Source organism: Orycteropus afer, unplaced genomic scaffold (assembly GCF_000298275.1).
Source record: "Orycteropus afer afer isolate SDZICR_OR568_19922 unplaced genomic scaffold, OryAfe1.0 scaffold00289, whole genome shotgun sequence".
NCBI lineage: Eukaryota > Metazoa > Chordata > Mammalia > Tubulidentata > Orycteropodidae > Orycteropus > Orycteropus afer.
The window spans coordinates 1,479,914-1,503,103 of record NW_006921876.1 but is presented as its reverse complement, the minus strand read 5'-3'; the positions used below and the strand labels follow the sequence as shown (position 1 = coordinate 1,503,103).

Genomic DNA, 23,190 nt, shown 5'->3' with positions numbered 1-23,190 from the left:
AAAAAAAAAAAAAAAAACACAAGGACATTTGGAAGCAATCAGCTCTAGGACTCGATGGCCCTCAAGACCAGAAGAATTAGATGGTTCCAGCTACCAATGCCAACCACTCAGGAAAGGATCAAATCTGGAGATCCTGGATAGAGTGTGAGGGAAAATGTGCAACAAAATCCAAAATCCAAAATAATGACCAGAATTACTGGCTGGATAGAGTCTGGTGAGACCCCCAATACATTCTGGGCCTGGAATAAAACTCACTCCCAGGGGCTGGCTCTCAGCCCAATAGTAAACAAGATGTATACTCAGACCACTCAACCCAGGGTGATGCACCCACATACTCTATGGAAATGCATCCCTTGGAGCAATAGACCAAGGGACACCAGAGGGGCAACATTCACACAGAGGAAATGCAGGACACACAAGAATGCATAACTGTGAGTGGCACGGCGGTGGGGGGGGGGTGTTACTGGGCAGGGAGGGAAGGAGACTGGGTTAGGGTTGGGCATGGTAAATGGGGAGTGAAACTAAATGTACACATAATGTTGAATGTAAAACAAACTCTGCTCTATAAACTTGCACCTAAAGCACAATTTAAAAAAAAAAGGAAGAAGAAGAAACCATGCCCATCAGTAGAATCCCAAAGGGCCTATCCCAGACCTCCTTATGGGTGGGAGGGACCTGAGGTTACCTCATTCAGCAGGAAGAAACATGCTGGCAGTTAGGGACATCCTACAGGGAGGCACAGTGATGGCTATATTGAGACCGGAGATGTCTAATTAAGAGTTGTAACGACATCTGTCATGTCCAAACAGCTGTGCTTTGGTGGCAGGAGCACTGCCCTTTGCCAAAGAAAACTTGGCCAGTTCTGCTATTTCCTGCTCTGTGACTTGGGGCCTGTGACTGGACATCTTTGAGCCTCAGTGTCTTTGTCTGAAAAAATGGAGGTAATCATAACTGCTCCACTGAAGAATCAGGAGGATTAGATCTTTACAGAAGTAGATTGCCTCTTCTTCCTTCCACAGAGCAGCTGGTGGGTTTGAACTACAAACCTTCTGGTTAGCAGCCAAATACCTTACTTATTTCACAACCAGAGCTCCTTATTACAAGTTTAGGGAAATTAAATCAACATGTGTAAAGTTTACAGTGGCGTACGGCACATAATCCAAACCAGAAAAACCAAACCCACTGCTATCAAGTCAATTCCAACTCATAGCAACCCTGATAGGGTTTCAAGGCTGTAAATCTTTATGGAAGCGGACTGCCTCATCTTTCTCTCACAGAGCAGCTAATGTGTTCAAACGACAGACTCTTTGGTTAACAGCTGAATGCCTTAACCTCTACACCACCAGAGCTCCTTCTGGCACATGGTAAGCACTCAATAAATGTTAATTTCATAGTTGAGTTTGCATAGATATTTTGATATTGAAGTGATTAAGACCAGAATCCTGGAAGTAGAATGAGGCAAAAGGGCTATTTGGGAAAACTAACCAGGGCTTACTTATTTAATAGACTAAGAATGTTGTTGTTGTCATGTGCTGTCGGGTAGGACTCAGCTCATAGTGACCTTTCCTTGGGTTTCTGAGGCCATGTCACTACAGAAGTAGATTGTCCAACCTTCTTTCCAAGGAATGGCTGATGGGTTTAAACCACCAGCCTTCTGGTTAGCAGTCAAGTGCCTTAGGCACTACGCTACCAGAGCTCCTAGACTAAGAATATAGTGATATAATAACACCTAACATTAATGGAATTCTCACTATGCACTAGGCACTGTTCTAAGCGTTTTATGTAGATTAATTTGTTTAATCCTCAAATCAATCCCATGAGGGAGGTACTATCACCACGCCCATTTCATAGATGGGAAACAAAGCCACAAAGGGGTTAAGTAACTTTCCCAAGGTCATAAAAAACCCAGTTGCCGTTCAGTTGATCCTGACTCATGGTGATCCTGTCTGTGTCAGAGCAGAACTGTGTTCCATAGAGTTTTCAAAGGCTGATTTTTTTGGAAATAGATTGTCAGGCCTTTCTTCCAAGGCACCTCTGGGTGGACTCAAACAGCCAACTTTTCAGTTAGTAGCCAAGTGAATTAACTGTACCACCCAGGGACTCCAAGATCATACATCCAGTGAAAAGCACCCCAGCTCTTTGCCTCCTAAACTCATACCATTAATCACTACTCCAGGTGACCTCCCTGGGTCTGCCAATCAATTCTGCTCAGCAGCTGTACTAAGTATTAGCTTTCCCTTCATCCTCAGAGCCCCATGCCCTGCAGCACACAAAAACTAGGGACTTAGATAAAGGGAAAGGAGCTCCGGTGGAACAGTGGTTAAAGCATTTGGCTGGTAACCAAAAACGTCAGAGGTTCAAACCCACCAGCTGCTCTGCAGGAGAAAGATGAGGCAGTCTGCTTCTGTAAAGATTTACAGTCTTGGAAACCCTATGGGGCAGTTCTACTCTGTCCTCCAGGGTTGCTATGAGGTGGAAAGGACTCGATGGCAGTGGGTTTAGGTTTTTTTTATTTAGAAAAAGAGTCAGTGCAGGCCTTGCTGACAAGGGATAGATCACATTTGCCTGGCTGGGACATGGGAGGCTGGAGTCAGGGATGGCATCACAGAGGAGGTAGAGTTTAGGTTGGATTTTGAAGAATAAGTAGAATATCAGAAGGCAGTGATGAGAATGATACTGCCAAATCCAAAAGACATTTTAAGTTCTTATTTTCTTTCCTCTGCAATATTTGACTTTTTGGCCATGATCTCCTTCTTAAAATTCTCTCTTCTTCATCAAGGACCTGGCTTCACCACTTGGGAAACTTCTTCAGGTCAGCTAATTATTTGAAGTGTAGAGACTCAAGGAACGTAAAGGAAGGCTTTGTGTCACTTTCTCTTGTTTGACACTCATGGCATATACTACTGCATGAGATTTATATACCACTCACATTTCTGGCAATAAGCTGAGAACTGGGAAGCAAGCAAAAAACAACCTCTCAGCAGTCAAACAGAAGCCAAAGTCCATCTGCTAAAGCAGGTGAATTTATTTAAGGTTTACTGTTGAAAGAGCATAGACTTTGGAGTCAGATAATCCTAGATTTGAATGCTGGCTCCACTACTTACTACCTGTGTAAACTTGGGCAGATTATACACACTTAACTCCATTGAGCCTTAATTCCCTTTTCTATACTATGGAGATAACAATACCTACATCATAAAACTACTGTAAGGAATAATGAGCCAATGTATATAAGATACCTAATACTTGGCCTAGCATGTAATTGTTAAACAAGAATGACCATTATTATTGGATGATACCATTTTCTTCTGGCTCCCCAGCCTCTGCAGGCCCTTTAAATGTTTATGTCCCCCAGGGTTCATTTACAACTACGATTTCATCCAAGACTGTGGATGATTCAACTACAACATATGTGTTGATGACTCTGGAACTTTTATTTCTAGTCCATTTCTCTCCCTGGAGCTCCAGGCAGGCCTCTGAAAAAGGGTGGGAAGTCTTGTGGGAGCTCTGTAAGGGAACAAAACCAAGGCATAGAGGGGCTCCTGGGGCAAGGCCATGTGTCCACTGGAGAGACTAAGGCCAGTCTGTGCCAGCCTGAGACAACAGAGAAAGAAGCTTCCATACCTGTACCTACTGACTGTAACGCATGAATAGGAATGAGTGAAGTGCTCCACCCAACTCTATACTCCTCATGGACAGGGACTATCTTATGCATCTTTATAGCGGTTGGCCCAGTGCCAGGCACATAGTAGGCACACACATCTGCTGAAAAGCACTAAAGTAACTGTTGAAATGTAACTCAAAACTCACTGCCGTCGAGTCATAGCAAACCCTCCTTGGGTTTCTGAGGTGGTATTACTACGGAAGTAGATTGCCCAACCTTCCTTCTGAGGAGTGGCTGGTGGGTTTGAACACCAGCCTTTTGGTTAGCACTCAAATGCCTTAGGCACTACATCACCAGAGCTACCTGAAATGGAACAGGGTTTTACAAATTGTGAGAGTATTGCAATCAGAGTCTCTGGGTGGTACAAATGGTTAATGTGCCCAGCTGCTAACCAAAAGCTGGCGATTTGCATCCACCCAGAGGCACTTCAGAAGACCTGGTGATCCACAGCCAAAAACAAATCAACCACTGAAAGCCTGTGGAGCACAGTTCTACCCTGACTCATATGGGGCCACCATGACTTAGAGTTGACTCTACAGCTGTTTTTTTTCAGTATTGCAATCACAGACTTCTATGTCATAATCCAGGTTCTATGTGATATATTACTTAATTATTCCAAGTCTGTTTTCTCATATTAAAAATGGGGATAATGTTCATGCTTCGCCTATAATGTTATTGTGCTAATTAAAAAACATAACACACATGAAAAATTTAACACATGCTTAACCAATTGTCTGATCAATAATTGTTAGTTTCTATTATTATTAGCTGCAGATGAGATTTCCAAAGGGTAGAGTAGTAGAAACCCTTGGCAGAGGGATGAAGGAAGCCAAGGAACTATCAGTACAAGACAGTAAAAAAGGATTGCAATGTTTAAGTTAGCTTCAGAACAAGAGAAAAAAAAAATGAAGGTAAAGGTTCATTTTTGAGGGCAGAATGTTAACCTAGGGAGATGGCAGAATTACTCAACTCAATAAAAGTTGGTCTTAAATGAGAATAACTTTTAAATGACAAAAAATAAAATAAGGAAATGAAAGCTCAGTAACATAGAAGTAGGAGAACTATTGTCTCTAGGCTCAAAATTACATCAGAGGCCATTCAAATATCTTGCAGATGTGATCTGTGTCTGTAACATTAAGAATTTAGAACAACAACAACAAAAAAGAATTTAGAACAAATTCTTTCCCAATCTTCAAAATGGGTGTGTGTGTGTATGCGCTCACACATGCATGCATGTATGTGTGCATACGTGTGTGCATGCATGTGTCTGTGTGTGTTGAGGAAGAGTTGGGAGTGGATTCTGGGGATTGCTACCCAATGAGTTGAATGTCAATGCTCAGTTAAACAGATAGTCTGTGACCACTTAAAAAAGGAACTCCCGTTAGATAGATAGAGATAAATATTGATTTGGGTGAAGAGAAGGGCAATGTACCAAATGTGAGTGACCAATATGGCAGCATTGAGGATGAGAAAGACAGAGAGAGTTACATGGGCAGTACAAACAACAAATATGAACCCCTTTGTAAATATAATACTGAGTTGTTAATGAAAGCAAATATGGGTATAGGGACGGATAGATGGGTGAACAAGCTAAACAATTATGTATGTCTAAATGGAGAGTGTATCCAAGATCATATACAGGGTTAGCAGAAAATGGGCCTCTCGAAGAATATGAAGGGATGGACACTGGGAGGAGGTAACTATGGGGAGGAAGTGGGAGGGGAGCTGCTGCATTGTAAATTTTGGTCAATGACATGAGACAAAGTATATGTGAACTGCTGTATGAAAAGTGAATTTACTCTGTAAATCTTCACCCAAATCCTAAAAAAAAAAAGTCTAAAAAAAAAAAAAAAAAGGAACTCCCGATTTCTAGGGGGAGCTCTGGTAGTATAGTGCCTAAGGCACTTGACTGCTAACCAGAAGGCTGGCGGTTTAAACCCACCAGCCACTCCTCAGAAGGAACATAGGGCAATCTACTTCCGTAGTGATACTGCCTCGGAAACCCAAGGAGGGGTCGCTATGAGTTGAGTCTGCCTCGACGGCACATAACAACAACAACAATTTCTAGGAGGCAGCTTCGGTTCACTTGAAACAAGGCACGTCAAACGAATTTCTCTTCCTTTTTGAAAGGGGTTTTATCAACTTGTGGCACAGAGGACTTTATTTTGATAAAACATTCCATGTATGTATCCAGCATTTATTAACCACTTCCTGTGCCAGGGATATAAAGATGAAAGGAGTTTACTTTCCTGTCAACAAGGTGGTGACCTGTAGCCTGGATAGTAATGACATCAAAAGGCATCACAAGTGGTTAAATAATATGCCCAAAGCCTGTGGATTAATGAATCGATGTCAGTTTTGAAGAAGATATTGGATGGCAGCTCTTGTGGCGTGCTTCTACTCATCTTCTATTCAGTATTGTGATTCAAAGACCAAGATGAAGATCCAGAAGACATGCTTATCAAATTAGTGCATGGCAGAGGTAAAAGGGATGCTACAATGCTGATGGGAGAATTCTTTCTTTCTTTCTTTTTTTTAAACTTTTATTGTGATTTGGGTAAAGTTTACAGAGCAAACTTGTTTTCCATTCAACAGTTCATACACGTTTTGTTATGTGACATTGATTTCAATCTCCACAATCTAACAGCTCTCTTCCCACTTCCTCCCTGTGGTTACCTTTTCCCTGTGTCCTTCTTTCCCATGCATTCCTGCCCTCTGAGCTATCTCCCTGTGCAAACACTGCCCTTTTGATCTCCCATGTTGATTGTTCTAAGGAGTATACCTAGATGGTGTAAATGTTCACCTTATAGGTCTGTCTATTGTTTGTCTGGAAGCCATGGGAGTGAGTTTAATTCCAGGCTTAGGGTAACTAGGGGGCATAGTCTGTGGGGGTTTCACCAGTCTCTGTCAGACCAGTAGGGCTAGTCTTTTTTATGATTTTGAGTTATGTTCCACATTTTCTCCCACTCTGGGTAGTGAAACGCTGATTCAAAATAATCTGAGATGCTGGAATGAACATGGTGACCAATAATAAAATCTAATCCAGCTTGAGGCTGAGGCTGCACTAGTACATTAAGTGCCATGTTCCAATCAAAGGAAATAAAGTATTAAGTTCACTCTTGGGAGCCACAAAAATAAGGACACAGAAGACCCACAGTTGGGTGAGAAGTCTAGCCTCCATGTGAAAAGCCTGTGAAGGGATCTGGAAAGGCAGGAGAGTGAGTGGCTTTCACACATTGAGAGAGCTGACACAGGAAGAGGGAAAGTTACTCTGAATTTTTCTAAATGGAAGTCTTAGGGCAAGTGGGTGGTTTCATGGGGAATGGTTTTTCCTCAATATCAAGAACAGACTCTTAACATAAAGAGCTAGCTGGAGAACAGAATGGGATATTCTGAAAAGTAGTACTCCCCCATCACCTTGGGTATACAAACAGAGGCTAATCAACCATGTAGTGGGAGAGGACCTAATAAACTCTGGAGTCCTCCCAATGCCCAGCTTCCACCCTGCTCCGGGCCAGTGAGTGACCTTTGTGGAAGATGCTTCACAAGTGGCTGGGACAAGCTGCTCAGGGAAGGCTTCCCAGAGAAGGTAATATTCAAACCAGGCCTTAAAGATGGAGAAAGCCTTGACCTACTTCCACAGTTTGCCGAAAGCTAGCACACAGTGACAGCAAGTGTGAGGACTAAGAGCTTACCCACAAGAAGGTAAGTGGGAAAGTGGAGGTCAAGATTTCTCTCTGGAGCAGAATTGGTTCAGCAGATAAAAAGTGGGGAAAGGAGAAAGGCAGTGTTGATAGAGAGCGCCAGGGTCAGAAAATCGGGCCACAGGAGCACACACTGGTGGGTTATAATGTGTCTAAGAGGAAAGGAAAGGTGAGAAAGGGAAACAGCAGGGAAGCATCACCCTGTAACCTTTTGTACAGTTCTTTAGCAATATCCCAGGATGAGAGCTTGTCAGAACTGGGAAGGAAGTGGTGGGAGCACCTTGGTCAATGTAGCAGATGAGAGAGCTGAGGGCCAGGATAGACAACTCATCCAAGGCCAGCCAGGCAATCAAGGGAAACGCTGGAGCTTGACCCCAGCTCTGAGAAGGGTTCAAATCCTGCTTCACCCCTTGCTAGCTGTGTGACCTTGGGCAAGTTACTTAACCTCCCTGGGCCTCAGTTTCACCATCTTAAAAATGAATATATAGGGTAGCTGTTAAGAACGAAGAGAGGCACATATGAAAGCACTTAGAAAAATGCCTAGCATACAGTAAGTTCTGTCTAACAGCTAACACTCAATTACAATTAATATTAGAAGTAGTGGAAGGCTCTGAATTGTAGGGAGCCCCTTCTCACTATAAAAAAACAAAACCAAACTCACTGCCATGTGGAGTCAATTCTGACTCATAGCAATCCCCATTGGGTTTCCAAGGCAGTAAATCTTTACAAAAGTAGACTGCCTCATCTTCCTTCTGCAGAGCAGCTGGTGGGTTTGAACTGACAACCTTCTGGTTAGCAGTCAAATGCTTTAGGCACCACACACCAGAGCTCCTTCCTCCTCACTATGTGCTGTTGAGTCATACCTGACTCATAGAAATCCCTCCTTGGGTTTCCGAGGCAGTATCACTACAGAAGTAGATTGCCCAACCTTCCTCCTGTGGAGTGGCTGGTGGGTTTGAACAGTCAGCCTTCTGGTTAGCAGTCAAATGCCTTAGGCACTACACTACCAGAGCACCCCCTCCTCACTACAGTGTTCCACAATACTAACAGAGTTGCATTAACGAGGTAGGTCACTCATACCACATTGACATCCACTAATAGATAAGTCCCCAGGGAGTTAGTTCTGGGGAGGAGATAAGCTCCCTTACTCTTGGGGTACTGGCAGAAGAGGGGATGCTCAGAGGTCCAAGGCCGCAGTTACCTTCTCCCCAGGTGTGACGGAGATGCGCCATACACAGTGCATGTGGGCAGAATAGCCATTGGGGTACTCAGGGGAAGAGAAGTTGCCTGTGCTGTCTTGTAGGGTCTCTCCACAGGCTGTCAAGGAAAGGAAATGACTAGGAAGCTGGCTGCAGGTGTGGAATCCCCCATTATCTGGTTTACCCGGACCTGAGCCTTGGCATTCTCAGGGGGAGAAAAGAATGGCTAAGGAGAAGAGGGAGTCTGAGATGATTCTGTCCCTTTAAGATCCACCCCCTCTCCTCACATATAAGCACATACCATCCTACCTCTTTAAGGCTAGTGCTGCCAGGGTAACCAACTACCATGTTGTCAAGGCAACTTGGGTTCCAGAGAAAAGGTCAAGCTCTGGTATAAACCTACTCCTTTGGTGGGCTCAACTCCATTGCCTTAGAACAGTTCCCCCTTTTCTGCTCTCACTGCCCCTCACTCTCTTAGGCCTTCAGCTTCTCACCACCACCTCACCCCTAGCTGCAGTTTGGTTCCTCGACTTGAACATTGCCCCTCTTTCTATGCCCCCTACTCCTAAAACCAGGCAGCCTCCTTCATTCTCTAAGACTTACAGCTTTAACCTTCTTGGTGGCCTCAGGCCCTGGTTTCTACCTCCCTCAGGCCCTGCCCTCCATCCCTCCCAGGCTCATTCCTTCCCTACACTATGCTTGGAACACAAACCTGGGCACTTGTAGAGCTTGCGGGCCTGGGCAATGTCCCCCTTGCTGAGCCGAGTCCTTTGGCCGATGGGCGGTTTCACCCCATTCACCTCATACTTGGGAACAATGGTGTCCAGGAAGATGCCCCTGAGAAGAAAAAGCCCAAACCTGGGTGAGAGTGTGATGGATCATGGTGTGCCTGTCTGTGCCCACAGGTCACGACCCTGCCTAAGCTCAGACATTCCTCCGCAGGGTCAGGGAAGGGTGGAGACATTTCACCCTATCATTAAGCCTCCCACTGACCAGAAGCCACCCTGCTCCGTGGCAGCCACACCAGGAACACTTTGGGAGGTCAGGGACATAAACCTATGATGAATTGGGGATCCCACTGGTACCCCCTAGCCCAATCAAGCACTAACTCCCAGCCCCAGAAGAGCTATGGACTCCTGGTCCATCTTGTCTCCTTACCCAGTCTCCCCTGCCCTGACCGAACTTTTCCCAGGACTGCCTAGGGCCAATGCTTCACCCTGCTGGCACTGGCTGCTCTGACAGTACCTGGAATAAAGCCAAGGGCAGGTTCCACCTCAGCCAGACCAAACTCTGGGGCCAATGCCACCAGCTCCCAATCCCTTAGTGTCTCCTGTCCCCACCAGTTCCTCCCTGTTAAATCCTGGGCATTTCAAGCTGGGAGGAGCAGAATGAAGGGAAACAGGCAGACCTCCACCTCCCCAGGGCCCCTGACTCACACCCAGCTGGGTGGAACACAGCAGGGGATGGAGTGGGATGTGGTGGGAAATGTAAGGGTGGGGGGTCTGTGGGTGTGGGGGGTGGAATGACCTCATTGCCCTTCCTTGCTCTCTGTTCCCTCAGGTCTGGAGGCAGAAAGAGTGGGAATTAAAGGAGTGATGGTGGAGAGGGAGGGGGCCACTGTCTGGGAGAGCAGTGGTAGCGGATGAGGAAAGAATCAAGCATGGGAAAGGCCAGTTAGGGAAGAAGAGTGAGGGCAGGGAGGAGCTATTTCCCACACTCCTCTGGGAAGCTGTGCTCTCAGAATGGCTGTGACTCTTTAGTAGTGGGTGGAGGTGGGCCCACCTGGACACTGTGGCAGCCTGGCCTCCTTTGTCCTGGCAGTAGCCAGAAGGCAGTCTTCTGGCAAGGCCACTACTTTCACCAGTCATCTGGCAGTTCCCACTTCTGGGACTATAGGAATCATAGCCATGATCACAGTGGGCCCCAGGATAGGGAGTACATGTGTGTGTGCCTGTGAGTTGGGGGTGGAGACCAACATAGGGTAGGAGCTAGATTTTATGCAAATTAGTCAATTACAAAAAGAAGAACAGAAAAAAAAGAAAAAAAAAAACCCATCCAAGAGGATCAATTAGAAACGTGTACCCACTTTGCATCATACAGTTCCGGTGCCATGGCACAACAGTTGACTTTCAGCCTCCTTGGCCAGGTATTCTGGGTGTGCACAGTAGTAGGTAAAGAACCTCAGTTTTGTGAATCGGACTCTGTGATGGATTCACATGAGGGAGAGGACTGTAGGGCAGGGAGCACCCACAGATCCTCTGCATTGGGGTAGCAGCTACCAGAGGACAACTCTGATCCTTGGTCACCCTAGCATGGCAGGCTAGTATAGAGCAGGAAGAGAAAAGAGAATGGCCCAGAGTGGGCAGGTTGGGCTGCCCCAGAGAGGCCCTGGCTCCATCTCTCACCTGGAGAATGTGTTCCGGGCATAGTGCATGATACTGTCAAAATCATAGGTCTCCCCCAGGGACTCCACCTCCTGGAGCTCCATCTTCAAGAAGTTATACTCCTGCCCTGCGAAGATCAGGAAAAAGATGTGAGGGAGAGGGAGAGAGGCAAGTCTGTATGAGATGCGGTGCCACCTTTTCAGAGTGGGGAATGGGGTCCTCCCTGTACCTGAGAGGTGACCTCCCCCACCTGAGGGTTGGGGAGCAGCCAAGGGAAGCCTGGGGGGAAGGGAGGGTCTCTAGAAGAGTCCTGTCCAGCAGAGGGATGAAGTGAATAGAGGACTTTCTGGAGGGAAGGCTCAAAGGAATATGGGAAGGAAGCACCCATGTCTAGAACCACAGCCTGGAAGGAAGCAGTGAAGAGTGGAGGAGGCCTGGAGGAGAGAGGAGAAGAAGCAGAAAGGGAGGGGAGAGAGATAAAAAACAAAACAAAAAATAGTTGCCATAGAGTCAACCGCGACTCATAGCAACCCAGTGTGTCAGAGTAGAACTGTTCTCCACTGCATATTGCCAGGCCTTTCCTTTGAGGCGACTCTGCTTAATGGCTTGTGCCATCCAGGGACTCCAGGGGAGAGAAAAAGTGAGAAAAAAGAAAAGAGGGGAAGTCCTTAGAGGACAGAAGACTGGCTAAAGATGAAGAGAAAGGCATGCTATCGCATACAAGGTTGGACTGACCACACCCCCCAACCCTGCCCTGATTCTAGCTGCTTCTGCAGGCCTCTATGTCCAGGACCCCCAAGTGGTTCCACAACTGATTCATGGTCTCTAAGTCTTATGGAAGGTATGTAGACAGACTTGGGGCATGGGCGGAGGCTGTGACTGCCCAGACTACTGCATCTATAATGCTGAATAGACCAAAACCAGAGGCGATGTCTCTATAGACTGGACTTTGTTCCCAACAGGGGCTCTGTTGATAGGAGCTGGGGCAGAAGCAGAGCACAGGTGTGGGCTGCGGGCGCCGAGGGTGAGCACCACATACCTGGTTGGATGTTCTCGCGCACGATGGAGACGTGGCGGTCCCGGTCCGGCCGTGTGTGCTCGTGCCAGAAGCCGATGACGTGGCCCAGCTCATGCACCACGATGCCAAACTTGTCGCAGTTTTTCCCAATGGAGATGGCCTGGGGGCCCCCGCCTCGGCGACCCACGTAGGAGCAGCACCTGGGGGGCGGGACCAGCTCAGGGGGGCGGTCCCGAGCTGGGGGAGTGCATCCACTCAGGGGCCGGGCGAGGCTGCCTGGGGTGGGCGGGAGCGAGCGGAAGGGGAGGGGAGGAACCTAATGCGAAATGCCAAGGCTGGAAGCTGTGTGTTAGGGTCATAGTCACATCTAAGGGCAGTTCATGGGGAGATGCCCAACGACTGGAGGGGATCGATCCAGGGCTGTGCCCAGCTGGGAGCAGCTGCAGTGCCCAGGATAGAACATGGGTTGGGCAATGTCTGAGGGTACAGTGCCCAGGGGCCCCTGCTCACCCGCAGGGTCGATAGGTGAATACAATATAGCTGTCCTCATCTGTGCGCTCCAGAAAAGTGACACAGGTGTACTTCTCCCAGTGTCTCATGGCCTGCCGGAAGACTGCCCTCTGGCTACCTGCAGGACAAAGGGGGCCAAGCTGTCATAGTGTCCAGGTGGGCCCACTTAGGGTCACCTCTACCACTGCCAAAGAGTCATAGCCATTCTGAGAGCACACTGCACGGAAAAGAACTTGTGGAAAGATAAGCAGAAGGCACTATACAGACTGCCTTGTGACAGGGCTGCCCCAAGGGTGCCTTCTGTGCTCCCCTCCCAGGGCTCATGCTCACCAGTGAAGTTTCCCCCTATGACAAAGGGGATGACCCCATCAGGCCACACCCGTTCTGGTCTGGACGTTGCTGCCCGCCGGCTCCGGGACCTGCCTCTCCATCTCCCACGGGGTTTCCTCTGAAGCTGCCCACTAGCATTCTGGCAGTTAGGAATGGAAGAGTTTCCTGGATTTGAAAGAGGAAGACATTGGTAGAAAGTGTGTGGACATGAGGAAAAGGGAAACAAACTAATTGAAAAACTGAGAAATGGTGTTCTCATTTCCCAGGAACTGAGGGATATGAGATTAAGAAAATGTTATTTTCTTATCTCATAAACCTTCTTATCTGTGGAGCATACAAGACTCTAGGTGTTCTGTTGTTGTTGTTGTTATTCTATGCTATCAAGTCGACTTCGACTCATGGCACCTCATGTGTGACAGTGTAAGAACTGCCTCACAGGGTTTTTTATAAGCTGTAATCTTTATGGGAGCAGGTGGTGAGGTCTTTCTCCTGCAGAACCACTGGGTGGGTTTGTACCATCAGCCATTCAGTAAGCAGCCAAGTGCTTAACCACTGTACTACCAGGGCTCTTTATGTCTTCTTTAAGGATTCCAAAATGCATGTTCTTCTTTGATACAGCAGCTATATGGGATGGACAGATATAGAAGCTAAGGCCAAAAAAGTGATTTGCCTAAAGTTAAATGGTAGATAAGTGGCAGAACTCAAGCGATCAAACCCCTATATGCTGTTTTCCCTTTGCACATGCCCACTATTTTCCCACTAAGGTCAAGGTTTCTCTCCAATGCCAGCTGCTCTCTGGAGTAGACTGACCTTTATCCACAGGCTGTTCATGCAGAATATGCTGGACAAGACAACTGCCTGGCACCACCAATGTATGCTAAGAACCAGGCCCAAGTAAGAATTCCTGCCTTCTGGCAATGGGAGAGCTACATGTGGGCAGGGCTGTGTCCTGGTCATTAGCTTTGGTAATTACCAGCTTTTGCCTCACTACAGAGTAGTGTGAAAGTTGGGAAGAACTGACCTATTCCCTGGGCTGTTAGGTATGTGGACCACAACCAGAGATAAGAAGGAACTATCCTAGCATTGAAGAGCTTTGAGTCCCAGTGGAGAGATAGACATAGAAACAAATAACTTCAATATGGTGTAATTATTCTAACAGTGTAAGCATAGATCAGAGAAGGATCCCATAATGGAGATATATTCACGTCTGGGGCAAACAGAAGATTTCGTAAGAGAAGCTCTTGACATGAGACTTAAAGTATGTGTAGAAGCTTGAAAAGTGGAAACAGGAGGGAAATCCAGGAGGAATTACAGTGCTGGGGGAAGAAACTTGGATTTGGAGTGAAAAGTCTTAGATTTCAGGCCTAGCTCTGTCACTAACTAATGCTGTGATGCTGGATAAGTCATTTTACCTTTGTGAGTCTTAGTTTCTGTATCTGTAAAACTAGAGTTGTCCTAACACCTACCTCTGAAGGTGGTTGAGGACAATCAAGTTAGATAATGCTTTTGAAAGTTCTTTGTGAAAGCTCTAAGCAGAAAGGATGTCAGTTCTTAGTTCTGAGGTATGTCTATACTATTTATCTGGGGAAGGGATAAAGGTATCCCAGGGGAAGACAAGCCCTTTCGCTAGGTTCAAGTTAATGACCTCTGTCTATGAATCATGAATTTTCTTGTGGCTGGGAGTAAGGAGGGTCCTTGTTTCTCCCAGTCTGGACTTCAGTCCCAGGGCATAGTAAGGCTGGCCCATACCCAGTACACCTGAAGCTTTGATGGAAGACTGACGAATTGCACGCTGTCTGAGATCCGCAGCCTGCTGCACCTGGAAGGCCCTCAAGTCCTCTTCGTCCAGGGCAATGTCACCAAGAAAGGCAGCTGGAGAGAAAAAGAGACTAAGGGCTGAGTTAGTGCTCCTACCTGGCTGGCATGGGGTGCAGTGTGCTTACAATCCTAATCCCACTGGGCATATGTTCACAGCCCCTACAGCAATTTTAGTGCTCAGACCCCACTTGAAGAAGAATAAAGAGAAGGACAGGGAGGGGCTGGCCTTGAGAATCTCTTGGGAAACTCATGCCCACTTTTTAGTCAGAATCCCAGCAAAGCTGATGCCCAGCCCCCACCAGACTGTTAGCTCCAAGAAGGCACATTTACATCTTTCATTCTATCTCTATCTTTCTTCAACATATACTTAGTAAGCACCTATGGACCAGGTGCCTGCCGCACTGTGGTGGCTTGAATGCTGCTATGATGCTGGAAGCTCTTCTACCCGTATTTCAAGTACAAGCAGGCTGGCAGCCAGGTTTCAGTGGAGATTCCAGACTAAAACAGACTAGGAATAAAGGCCTGGTGATCTACTCGCAAAAAGCAGCCAATGAAAACCCTATGACTCACAACAGAGTACTGTCTGATATGGCACTAGAAGATGACCCCCTTGTTCTGAAGGCACTCATAATTCACAGTCACCAAAACGATGGACTAGAGCAGCCCCAACGATCGGGAGGATGGCACAGGTCCAGGCAGTGTTTGGTTTTATTATAGAATTGCCACAAGTTGGAGCCAACTCAATAGCAACTGACAACAACATGGGCCAAGGACTATTCCAGTGATTAGCAAGACAGAGGAACTAACATTCTAGCAGGAGAAAACCAACAATAAACAAGTAAACAAATACTAAACTAGAAAATTCCAGATATTGATGACAGAGTGTCTTTTTTGTGCCCATAAACCCTGACACTGTAGTAAAACAAAAAAAAAACCTCACTGCCATCGAGTCAATTCTGACTGACAGTCACCCCCTTTGGGTTTCCAAGGCAGTGTCACTGCGGAAATAGATTGCCCAGTCTTCCTTCCACGGAGTGACTGGTGGGTTTGAACCAGCACCCTTCTGGTAAGCAGTCAAATGCCTTAGGCACTACTCACTCAACAAATGCCATTTTAATTAAACTGAGGGGAGGATATGAATAAAGACTGGAACAGAGCAGCATGTTAGGGAAACTGAGACACACAATAGGAGATTTCCAGACTGAAGGCAAAGGTTTAACAGTTCTCAAGTGATGCTTATGCTGTGTTTTAGAGTCTCCTCTCTAGAATAAGAGGGCTCTAGGGGAACAGGCTTCCCTAGTAAGCCATTTAGATTTCTAGAGCTTGGGAGAGATGTTTCTGGAGAGACAGACTGAACAATCTGTCTTGTTTTTGAGAAGTCTAGAGCAGGAAGAAGCAGAGGCCATAGAGCTGACTGCTGTGGAAGGAGCTCATATGGAAGCTTCATGCTGGGCTCAGGTGGGGGAGGGGGAGCTGAGCTGAGGTGCGAGCAGAAAGCAGTTCCCTTCAGCTCCACCCAAGGCGACATCTGCTTCTCATCCCAGAGTGCTACACAGGCCTGGCGATCAACATTACACAAATTGTTTTAACCTCGAGCCCTTACACACAGGTTTCTCCTCCCCAGATGGCCTTACTGGGTGGACACACACACACACACACTTACTTCATCACACACAGAATCAGATCAGACATAGGCTATTAGTGTTCCTCAGACATACGGTGACATCCACATTCATGGCATCAAACACAGACCTATGCAAAGCCACAGAGACATCCCTATACACACAAACAATACCCTGCACAGCATTCAACAAATATTTGAATGAATGAAGTACCACAATATCCTTCTAGCCTGCAAATACATGCCCAAACAGACACATGCTCATATGAAGATATGGCCAAGATACTGATCAGCACAATGTGGGAGTGACTTCAGCCAACCTTCCACTCATAGATAAGGAAACTGAGGTCCAGAAGGAAAATGATTTAATCAAGACCACACTTCAAATCACTGGCAAGGTTGGAATGATTACTCAGACCTCATGATTCCCAGTCTAGTGCTCTCTGTACTCAAGTTTATTACCTCACGTTGTAAATACATATACATAAAAATAGACACTCGCACAGACAAATACATCCACAAAAAAGTACACATGCAGTCACATGTCAGTCCTGAAAAAATACACAAGCACAAGTTCCAACACACACAATCTTGGGAACAAACCAACACCAAACTCTAGACTCACTAAGCCAATAATAGTAGCAATAATGACACTTTATGTAAATGTCGGCTGAAATTTATGTGGCACTTTCCAGGTTAGGAAGTGCTGTCACATTAATGAGTTCATGTAATCCTGGCCCACCCACAACATGCCCAATAAGCCACACTCCACCCCATGCAGTTGCGTAGGAGTGTCCCATTACAAACTCTTGGAGGGATAACCTAGTGGCTAGATTCCAGTCCACATTGTTGTTTAGAAAGCAAGATAGTTGGGTTTAGAGAGAAGAAATGACTTGCTCAAGCTCATCAGCAGGTAAGTGGCTCAGAATCTCTTCCGCCACATAAAAAGCCTCTCTTACTTCAAATGCCCCACTCAGTGGCCTTGCTTCAGCAACTCAGCTGACATGCAAGAGTTGCCTGAGCAAGGATATGGGATAGAAGGTATATTCTAAGGATGTAGTGGTAGGTTCTTATACATCAATGTTCACATGGGCACAAGTACCACATGAGCACTCTCACACCTTTGGACACTTGCACAGACATTGCACCTCCAGATGCACACTCCCACACTCACAAGCATCAGCATATATACACATATGGCTGGACATTTAGTCTTGTCTTTGGACATAGTAGCAAAGAACAAAGTCTCTGGAGACAGACCCATCTTTGAATCCCAACTTGCTACTGCCGTTGTTGTTGTTGTTATATGCCGTCGAGTCAGACCTGACTCATAGTGACCCCTCCTTGGGTTTCCAAGGCGGTATCACTACAGAAGTAGATTGCCCAACCTTCCTTCCGAGGAGTGGCTGGTAGGTTTGAACCGCCTGCCTTCTGGTTAGCAGTCAAGTGCCTTAGGCACTATGCTACCAGAGCTCCTCAACTTGCTACTACTAGCTGAAAAGTCACATAAACTCTTCTAAATCTCAATTTTCTCATAGGTAAAAAAAGGGTTAATAATAGAATCTGTCTCTTAGGATTACTGCCTGAAATAGCACATGGAAATAAAGCATGCAGCACAGAACCTGCAGCATAATCAGTACCCACTAAATGGCCACTGTTATCATTATTCCAACAACCTCAAAGCTCATGTTTGCTGCTGTACTTTCCAAGAGCATACTAGTTCACCCACACTAGCTTCCTGGCTGAGTGAAGCTTTGGGTGATAAGAACCAGAATCTCAAATTCCAAGTATGGAGGCCACAGAATGCTGTTGGCCTATGGACCAGGACAGTGTGGAGGACAGGGCAAGTAGAAGGCGGGAATCGGCCCAGAATCAGAACTCATCTGTGGATTGTGTAAAAGCCCTGTGGTGGGCATGTCATGACAGAAGAATGTGTGGGAACAGACTAGGAGTGGGAAGAGATGAGTGGGCAGAGAAGCCTTATGGCCCATGCGTTGGCCCTGAAGACCTTGCACCTTTGGAATTCCCTCTTGAGAAGCTACGGAATCTGGAAAGTCTATGACACCGCTCCTTACCCGGAAGGAAGCACGTGGGTCAAGGTCAGGGTAGTAGTTGTTTTCAACACAGGATCAAAAGTTTTTGTTTTGTTTTGCTTTCTGGCTGTAAACCAGCCAAGAGCATTTATGGCTGCTCCATAACCAAGCCTGAGCAGGAGAGGAGAGAAGGGAAGAGAGTTGGATCCTGCGTGCCTTGGGCCTGGAGTCTTTCTCCTCCAGGTTAGCCTCTGGACCCCAAAGTCTCCTCTCTCAAAGCATGGCAAGGTTTTGTCGCTGGGTGGGGCAGGAGGAGCCTGGCTGGTGTGATGACCCACAAGGCCATGTGTACAGGGCATATGCATGATCATCACACAAATGCAAGCTTCTAGCTGACAAGGATACACTCAAGCTTCCAAAAATAAGCAAATATACTTAATTAATCACATGTGCATAGTTACACACAGATGCATATTTGCATGCAAACTTCCATATACTCAGGAGTACCCACATGTACAGTTGAATAGACTTGTCCAGAAAGCAGCGACATACCCACCAATGTCCAAGCACACAAACTTGGTCATGTCCTTGTCTGAGCCCTCGTGTTTTCAAACACACAAATCACTGCATGTTCATACCACATTTGCAAAGGACACACACACACACCAATAGGGAAGAATGCCCTTAGAATGAACAGGGGCTAGAGAGAGCTATCCCCCTGGATATCACTTTGTTGTTGTTGTTGTTGTTGTTGTTGTTATTTGCCATCGAGTCGGCCCCGACTCATAGAGACCCCTCCTTGGGTTTCCGAGGCAGTATCACTACGGAAGTAGGATTGCCCAACCTTCCTTCCTAGGAGTGGCTGGTGGGTTTGAACTACCAGCCTTCTGGTTAGCAGTCAAGTGCCTTAGCCACTATGCTATCAGAGCTCCCTGGATATCACTTAGTAGGTCCTTAGTGTTCTGAAAAGGGACACTCTGGAGAAACTAGAATTCATAGGAGTCCCTTGTTGCTGGGAAGCGCCATTGGTCTCCCTCTAGCTGGAGCCCAGGGAGATTGTAAGTCTTTTCCTCCTCCCTTGAGGCATCTAAAAGAGAAGGTGACTCAGGAAGCAGGGGCATACATAGGTGGGTGGGATGACTCATCCAGCATGTCTGGAGGGAGAATGTGGCCTGGGATAATTTCTCAACCTCCAGGGCCTGTAATGAAATCCTCTGAGGCTCCCTGAAGCCCAAACCTGAGCCATGAGGTCCCTGGGGTGAAGATGGTGAGGAGGAGTTGGGTGCTACTTCTCCACCTCAGTCCCTATAGGCCTCTAAGCTATCAGCTGAGGTAGAGGTAGAAGCAAGGTCCTCACTGGCTCAGGATCAATCCACATGGGCTTCTCTGCTTAGATCAATTGTTTCTCAATTCCTGTCTCCGTGGTTTCTCTCAGAGCCCTGAGATCACTGATAAGTCAGTTTCTGCAACTGAACATCAAGGGCAACCAAACTGCGAAGGAATCTTGGGAAGGGAGACCCACAAAGGTTTGACACGATGCACAGAAATCAGGGCTGACTTGAAAATCAATGGGGAGAGAGATGGCTTAATGGAATCAGCTGTAAACACACAAACAGACCTGCTTGGCTCGCAGCCCATTGTTTGTTTTTAGCTGAGAAGAACCTCCCCAGGATCTCAAGGGTCTTTATCTTGCCCTGAAATGTTGAAGTTCTAACTGCAACAGTAACCAAACTCCAAAAGTAACAGCAAGAGGTATCTTCAAATGAAGGGAACTAGCTATCCTCAGAGAAACCTGAGAGATTCCAGGTAAGCCAGGCAGTCAATGGGGCTTTCATTCCTGGTCCTTGGTTTGGATGGAGGAAGAGGAGAAAGCTGAAGTGGGGCAACTGAGCAGGGCAACAGGCATCCAAAGGAAGTAGAGCCAGGCACTGCCCACCATTATCTCCCACTTCTGGAGATCAGGGCTGCAGAAGGGGCAAGGAGCAAAGGCAGACAGGAGATGACAACAGAAAAAGAGAAGAAAGCCTGTGGACCCTTGGCTTGAGAGCAACAGTGTAGGGTCTTAAAGAGTCAAGGTGGAGGAAGGCAAGTCTCAGCAGAGATGCCAGAGGTGCGGGTGGGTGAGAGCCTGGGAACGCATGTCTGGGTTCCCTCCAGGCATGGGCAATGAGTCTTGAGCATCAAGCACGTGCAGGAGGGAGGCCTGGCCTGACCTTGAAGCTTGGCCTTGTCAGACAAACAAACAGACACACAAACAGACGTGCTTGGTTTCCTGCCCATTGTTTGTTTTTTGGCTGAGAAGAACCTTCCCCAGGATCTCAAGGGTCTTGAGATCCATATCCCCTCCAGACATACTGGATGAGTCATCCCACCCATTTGCGTATGCCCCTGCTCCCTGAGTCACCTTCTCTTTCAGATGCCCCAAGGGAGGACGAAAAGACTTACAATCTCCCTGGGCTCCAGATAGAGGGAGACCAATGGCACTTCCTGGGAAGAAGGGACTCCTCAGAATTCTAGTTTCTCTGGAGTGTCCCTTCTCAGATGGCCCCATAGCCATCCCTAGGCCTGGCCCAGCTCCCCACCAGCCTCACTTCACCCTTGTGGAAAGCTTTCTCCAGAGCTGTTGTTTGAAGTTCCAACTCAGCCAGCCCCACCCTAGCATGAAATCTGAGACTGGGGATAGAGCCTTCAGCCTTTTGCTGCTCCGAAAATCACTCCAATTTCAAACTAGAAGTGAAATACATCAGATTGGCTTCCTACCCATTCTTTAAGACCTTGTCCCAGCCCCACCTCCTCCATGAAGACTCTTCAAACATTCTCAGCCCACTGTGCTCACTTTTTCCCTGCCATCACCACCACCAGAGCTGCAGAAGGGGCAAGCAGCTCCTTTAGCCTTTAAGGTCTTTCCCTCTAATTTGGTACTTAACACACATTGGTTAATGCGGTTGTGTCTTGTGCTATGTGTCTTGTCCCTCTACTAAACTGTAAGCCCCATGAGGGCAGGTGCCATGGTGTATACTTTTCTGCATGACTCATACCATCAAACAAAGTGTGTGACACATATTAGGCATTCAATAAATGTAGATTAATTGGATAAGTGAATGACACAAAGATAGAGCCAAGAAATCATAACCTGTTCCTGAAAACCAGGGAGAAAACCTCAAAAAATAAACAAATAAATAAAATAAAGTCAGAGTCTGAGGCACAGAGAACAGAGGGTAGGCAGCCAACATTGTGTGTTAGGCACTAACAGTGTTTTTGTATGTTCTCATATTTAATCTTTACAATCAGTTCTATGTCTTATCAAATCTGTTTTACAGGTGAGAAAACCAAAATTCAAAGATAACAATGAACATTCCCAAGGTGGTACAGTTAATGAGTCTTGGGTCCAGGATTGAAACTAGGTTGCCTGCATGTAAAGCCCATGCTCTATCTACTTAGCCTCATGCCCACCCCAGGTACCCAGTGAGAAAGATGACAGCTAACCTTCTGAATTACCCATAGCCCAGTGAGGGTGCAGAAGAAAGGGATGAGGGGACTTGGCTTGTGCCCTTCCCCCTGCAAAGGGTCTCCTATTCCTGCACTTTGCTATGATCCATCCACTCAAAGTGGGGTATGAAGGAAAAGAGAGTCCTTAAATAGGGTCATCAGAGTCAGGCTCGCCATTCTAGAAATTATACCACGTCCCCTGGCTCTGGCTATTTGTAGAGAGGCTGAAGTTAGAGGCAGGAAGTCAAGAAAAAGTTCTTGTATCTTGTGCCCTCTGTGTGCTCTTATCCCAGCCAGCCTGCTTAGGGTCATCCAGTCAGACAAATGGCGTAAGTGCCTGGCCATCTGGTCATTCCAGGGGCAAGACCCTTCTGGGTCCAACAGGAGTGGAGGGGTTACACATGGTCTTCATGCACAAAGAACACATACACATAGACACAAACACACACTCCAGGGGTTCTGACCTAGGCTAATTAGCTTCTGGTGTCTGTGGGGTCAGAGAGCTGGTATATAGTATCTGAGTTCTCTTTGTGTTTTTCCTCTGTTTCCACCTCAACTTGGCCTTGGTAACGGCCTCCTGCCACATAGAGGAAAAGATAAGTCGCTTCTGGACTGGCTCCTCTGACTTTGACAGCTGCCTCCTGTGTCCCAGAAAGCTGCTGCTGCCAGTCAGGGACTATGGGATGCCCAGGGAGCACTGTCTCAGAGGATCACGTGAAAGATTTTCTTCTTCCACTTGGGCTGGGCTGGGGGCCTCCAGACTTGCTCCTTGGATGTGCAGGCCTCCCCACACCAGGCTAGACAGATGTGCAGCCCCAAGACACTCAAGACGGACAGACAGGACTGCAAAACACCAACGTCTTAGAGTAGGAGATGGAGGAGAAAAGTGCACACACACGCACACACTCTCTCACTCGAGAGTCTCGAGTCTCGGGAGTTTGGCCAGAAAAGTTTCCTGCGGGAGGAAAAGCCTCTTTGCTCCGCTGGTTTCTCTGGGAACCCAAGGAAATTTCCCCAGGATTCTTCTCCGGAGACAAGAGGCAGCGGCAGCAGCTTTCACAAACAGCAGCAAAACTTCACTCCTAAAAGTCTCCCAAAGTTCCCCCTCCCTCTCTCCCTCGTTCTTTTGTTCCCCACTGCATTGCCAACCAGGCAGCTCCCGGCTTCCCACACTGGACTGTCCTCCCCCAACCCCAAACCCTAAACCCAGCCCGCGCCTCGCTGCCGGGCCTGCCTGCGCCCCAGCCCCTCGCGCCCCGGCCGGTCTGTGGGGTGGTGGTGCTTACCCGCCTTGCAGGGGTCTTTGTAGTTGAGGGACTCCGAGTCGTCCTCCTCTCCCAGGTCATAGGTGTAGTCGACCAAGTCCAGCGGCCGGCCGGGGCGCGGGAGCAGCAGCAGCCAGAGCAGCAGCGGCAGCGGC

The 23,190-nt window shown here is 47.3% G+C and overlaps 1 protein-coding gene across 1 annotated transcript in view; it reads right to left on the bottom strand.

The window, feature by feature from the left end:
- BMP1 (bone morphogenetic protein 1) overlaps positions 1-23,189 on the bottom strand; it is a gene marked incomplete at its 5' end in the record, with an annotated part of 57,837 nt that extends 34,648 nt beyond the window's left edge. Inside the window, 8 exons of the mRNA XM_007950847.1 lie at positions 8,570-8,685; positions 9,280-9,404; positions 10,973-11,078; positions 11,991-12,169; positions 12,480-12,597; positions 12,810-12,974; positions 14,559-14,681; positions 23,057-23,189. Coding sequence (XP_007949038.1) covers positions 8,570-8,685; positions 9,280-9,404; positions 10,973-11,078; positions 11,991-12,169; positions 12,480-12,597; positions 12,810-12,974; positions 14,559-14,681; positions 23,057-23,189 — 1,065 coding nt within the window. The remainder of the gene's footprint in view (positions 1-8,569; positions 8,686-9,279; positions 9,405-10,972; positions 11,079-11,990; positions 12,170-12,479; positions 12,598-12,809; positions 12,975-14,558; positions 14,682-23,056) is intronic.
- Between the last annotated feature and the right edge of the window lies 1 nt (position 23,190).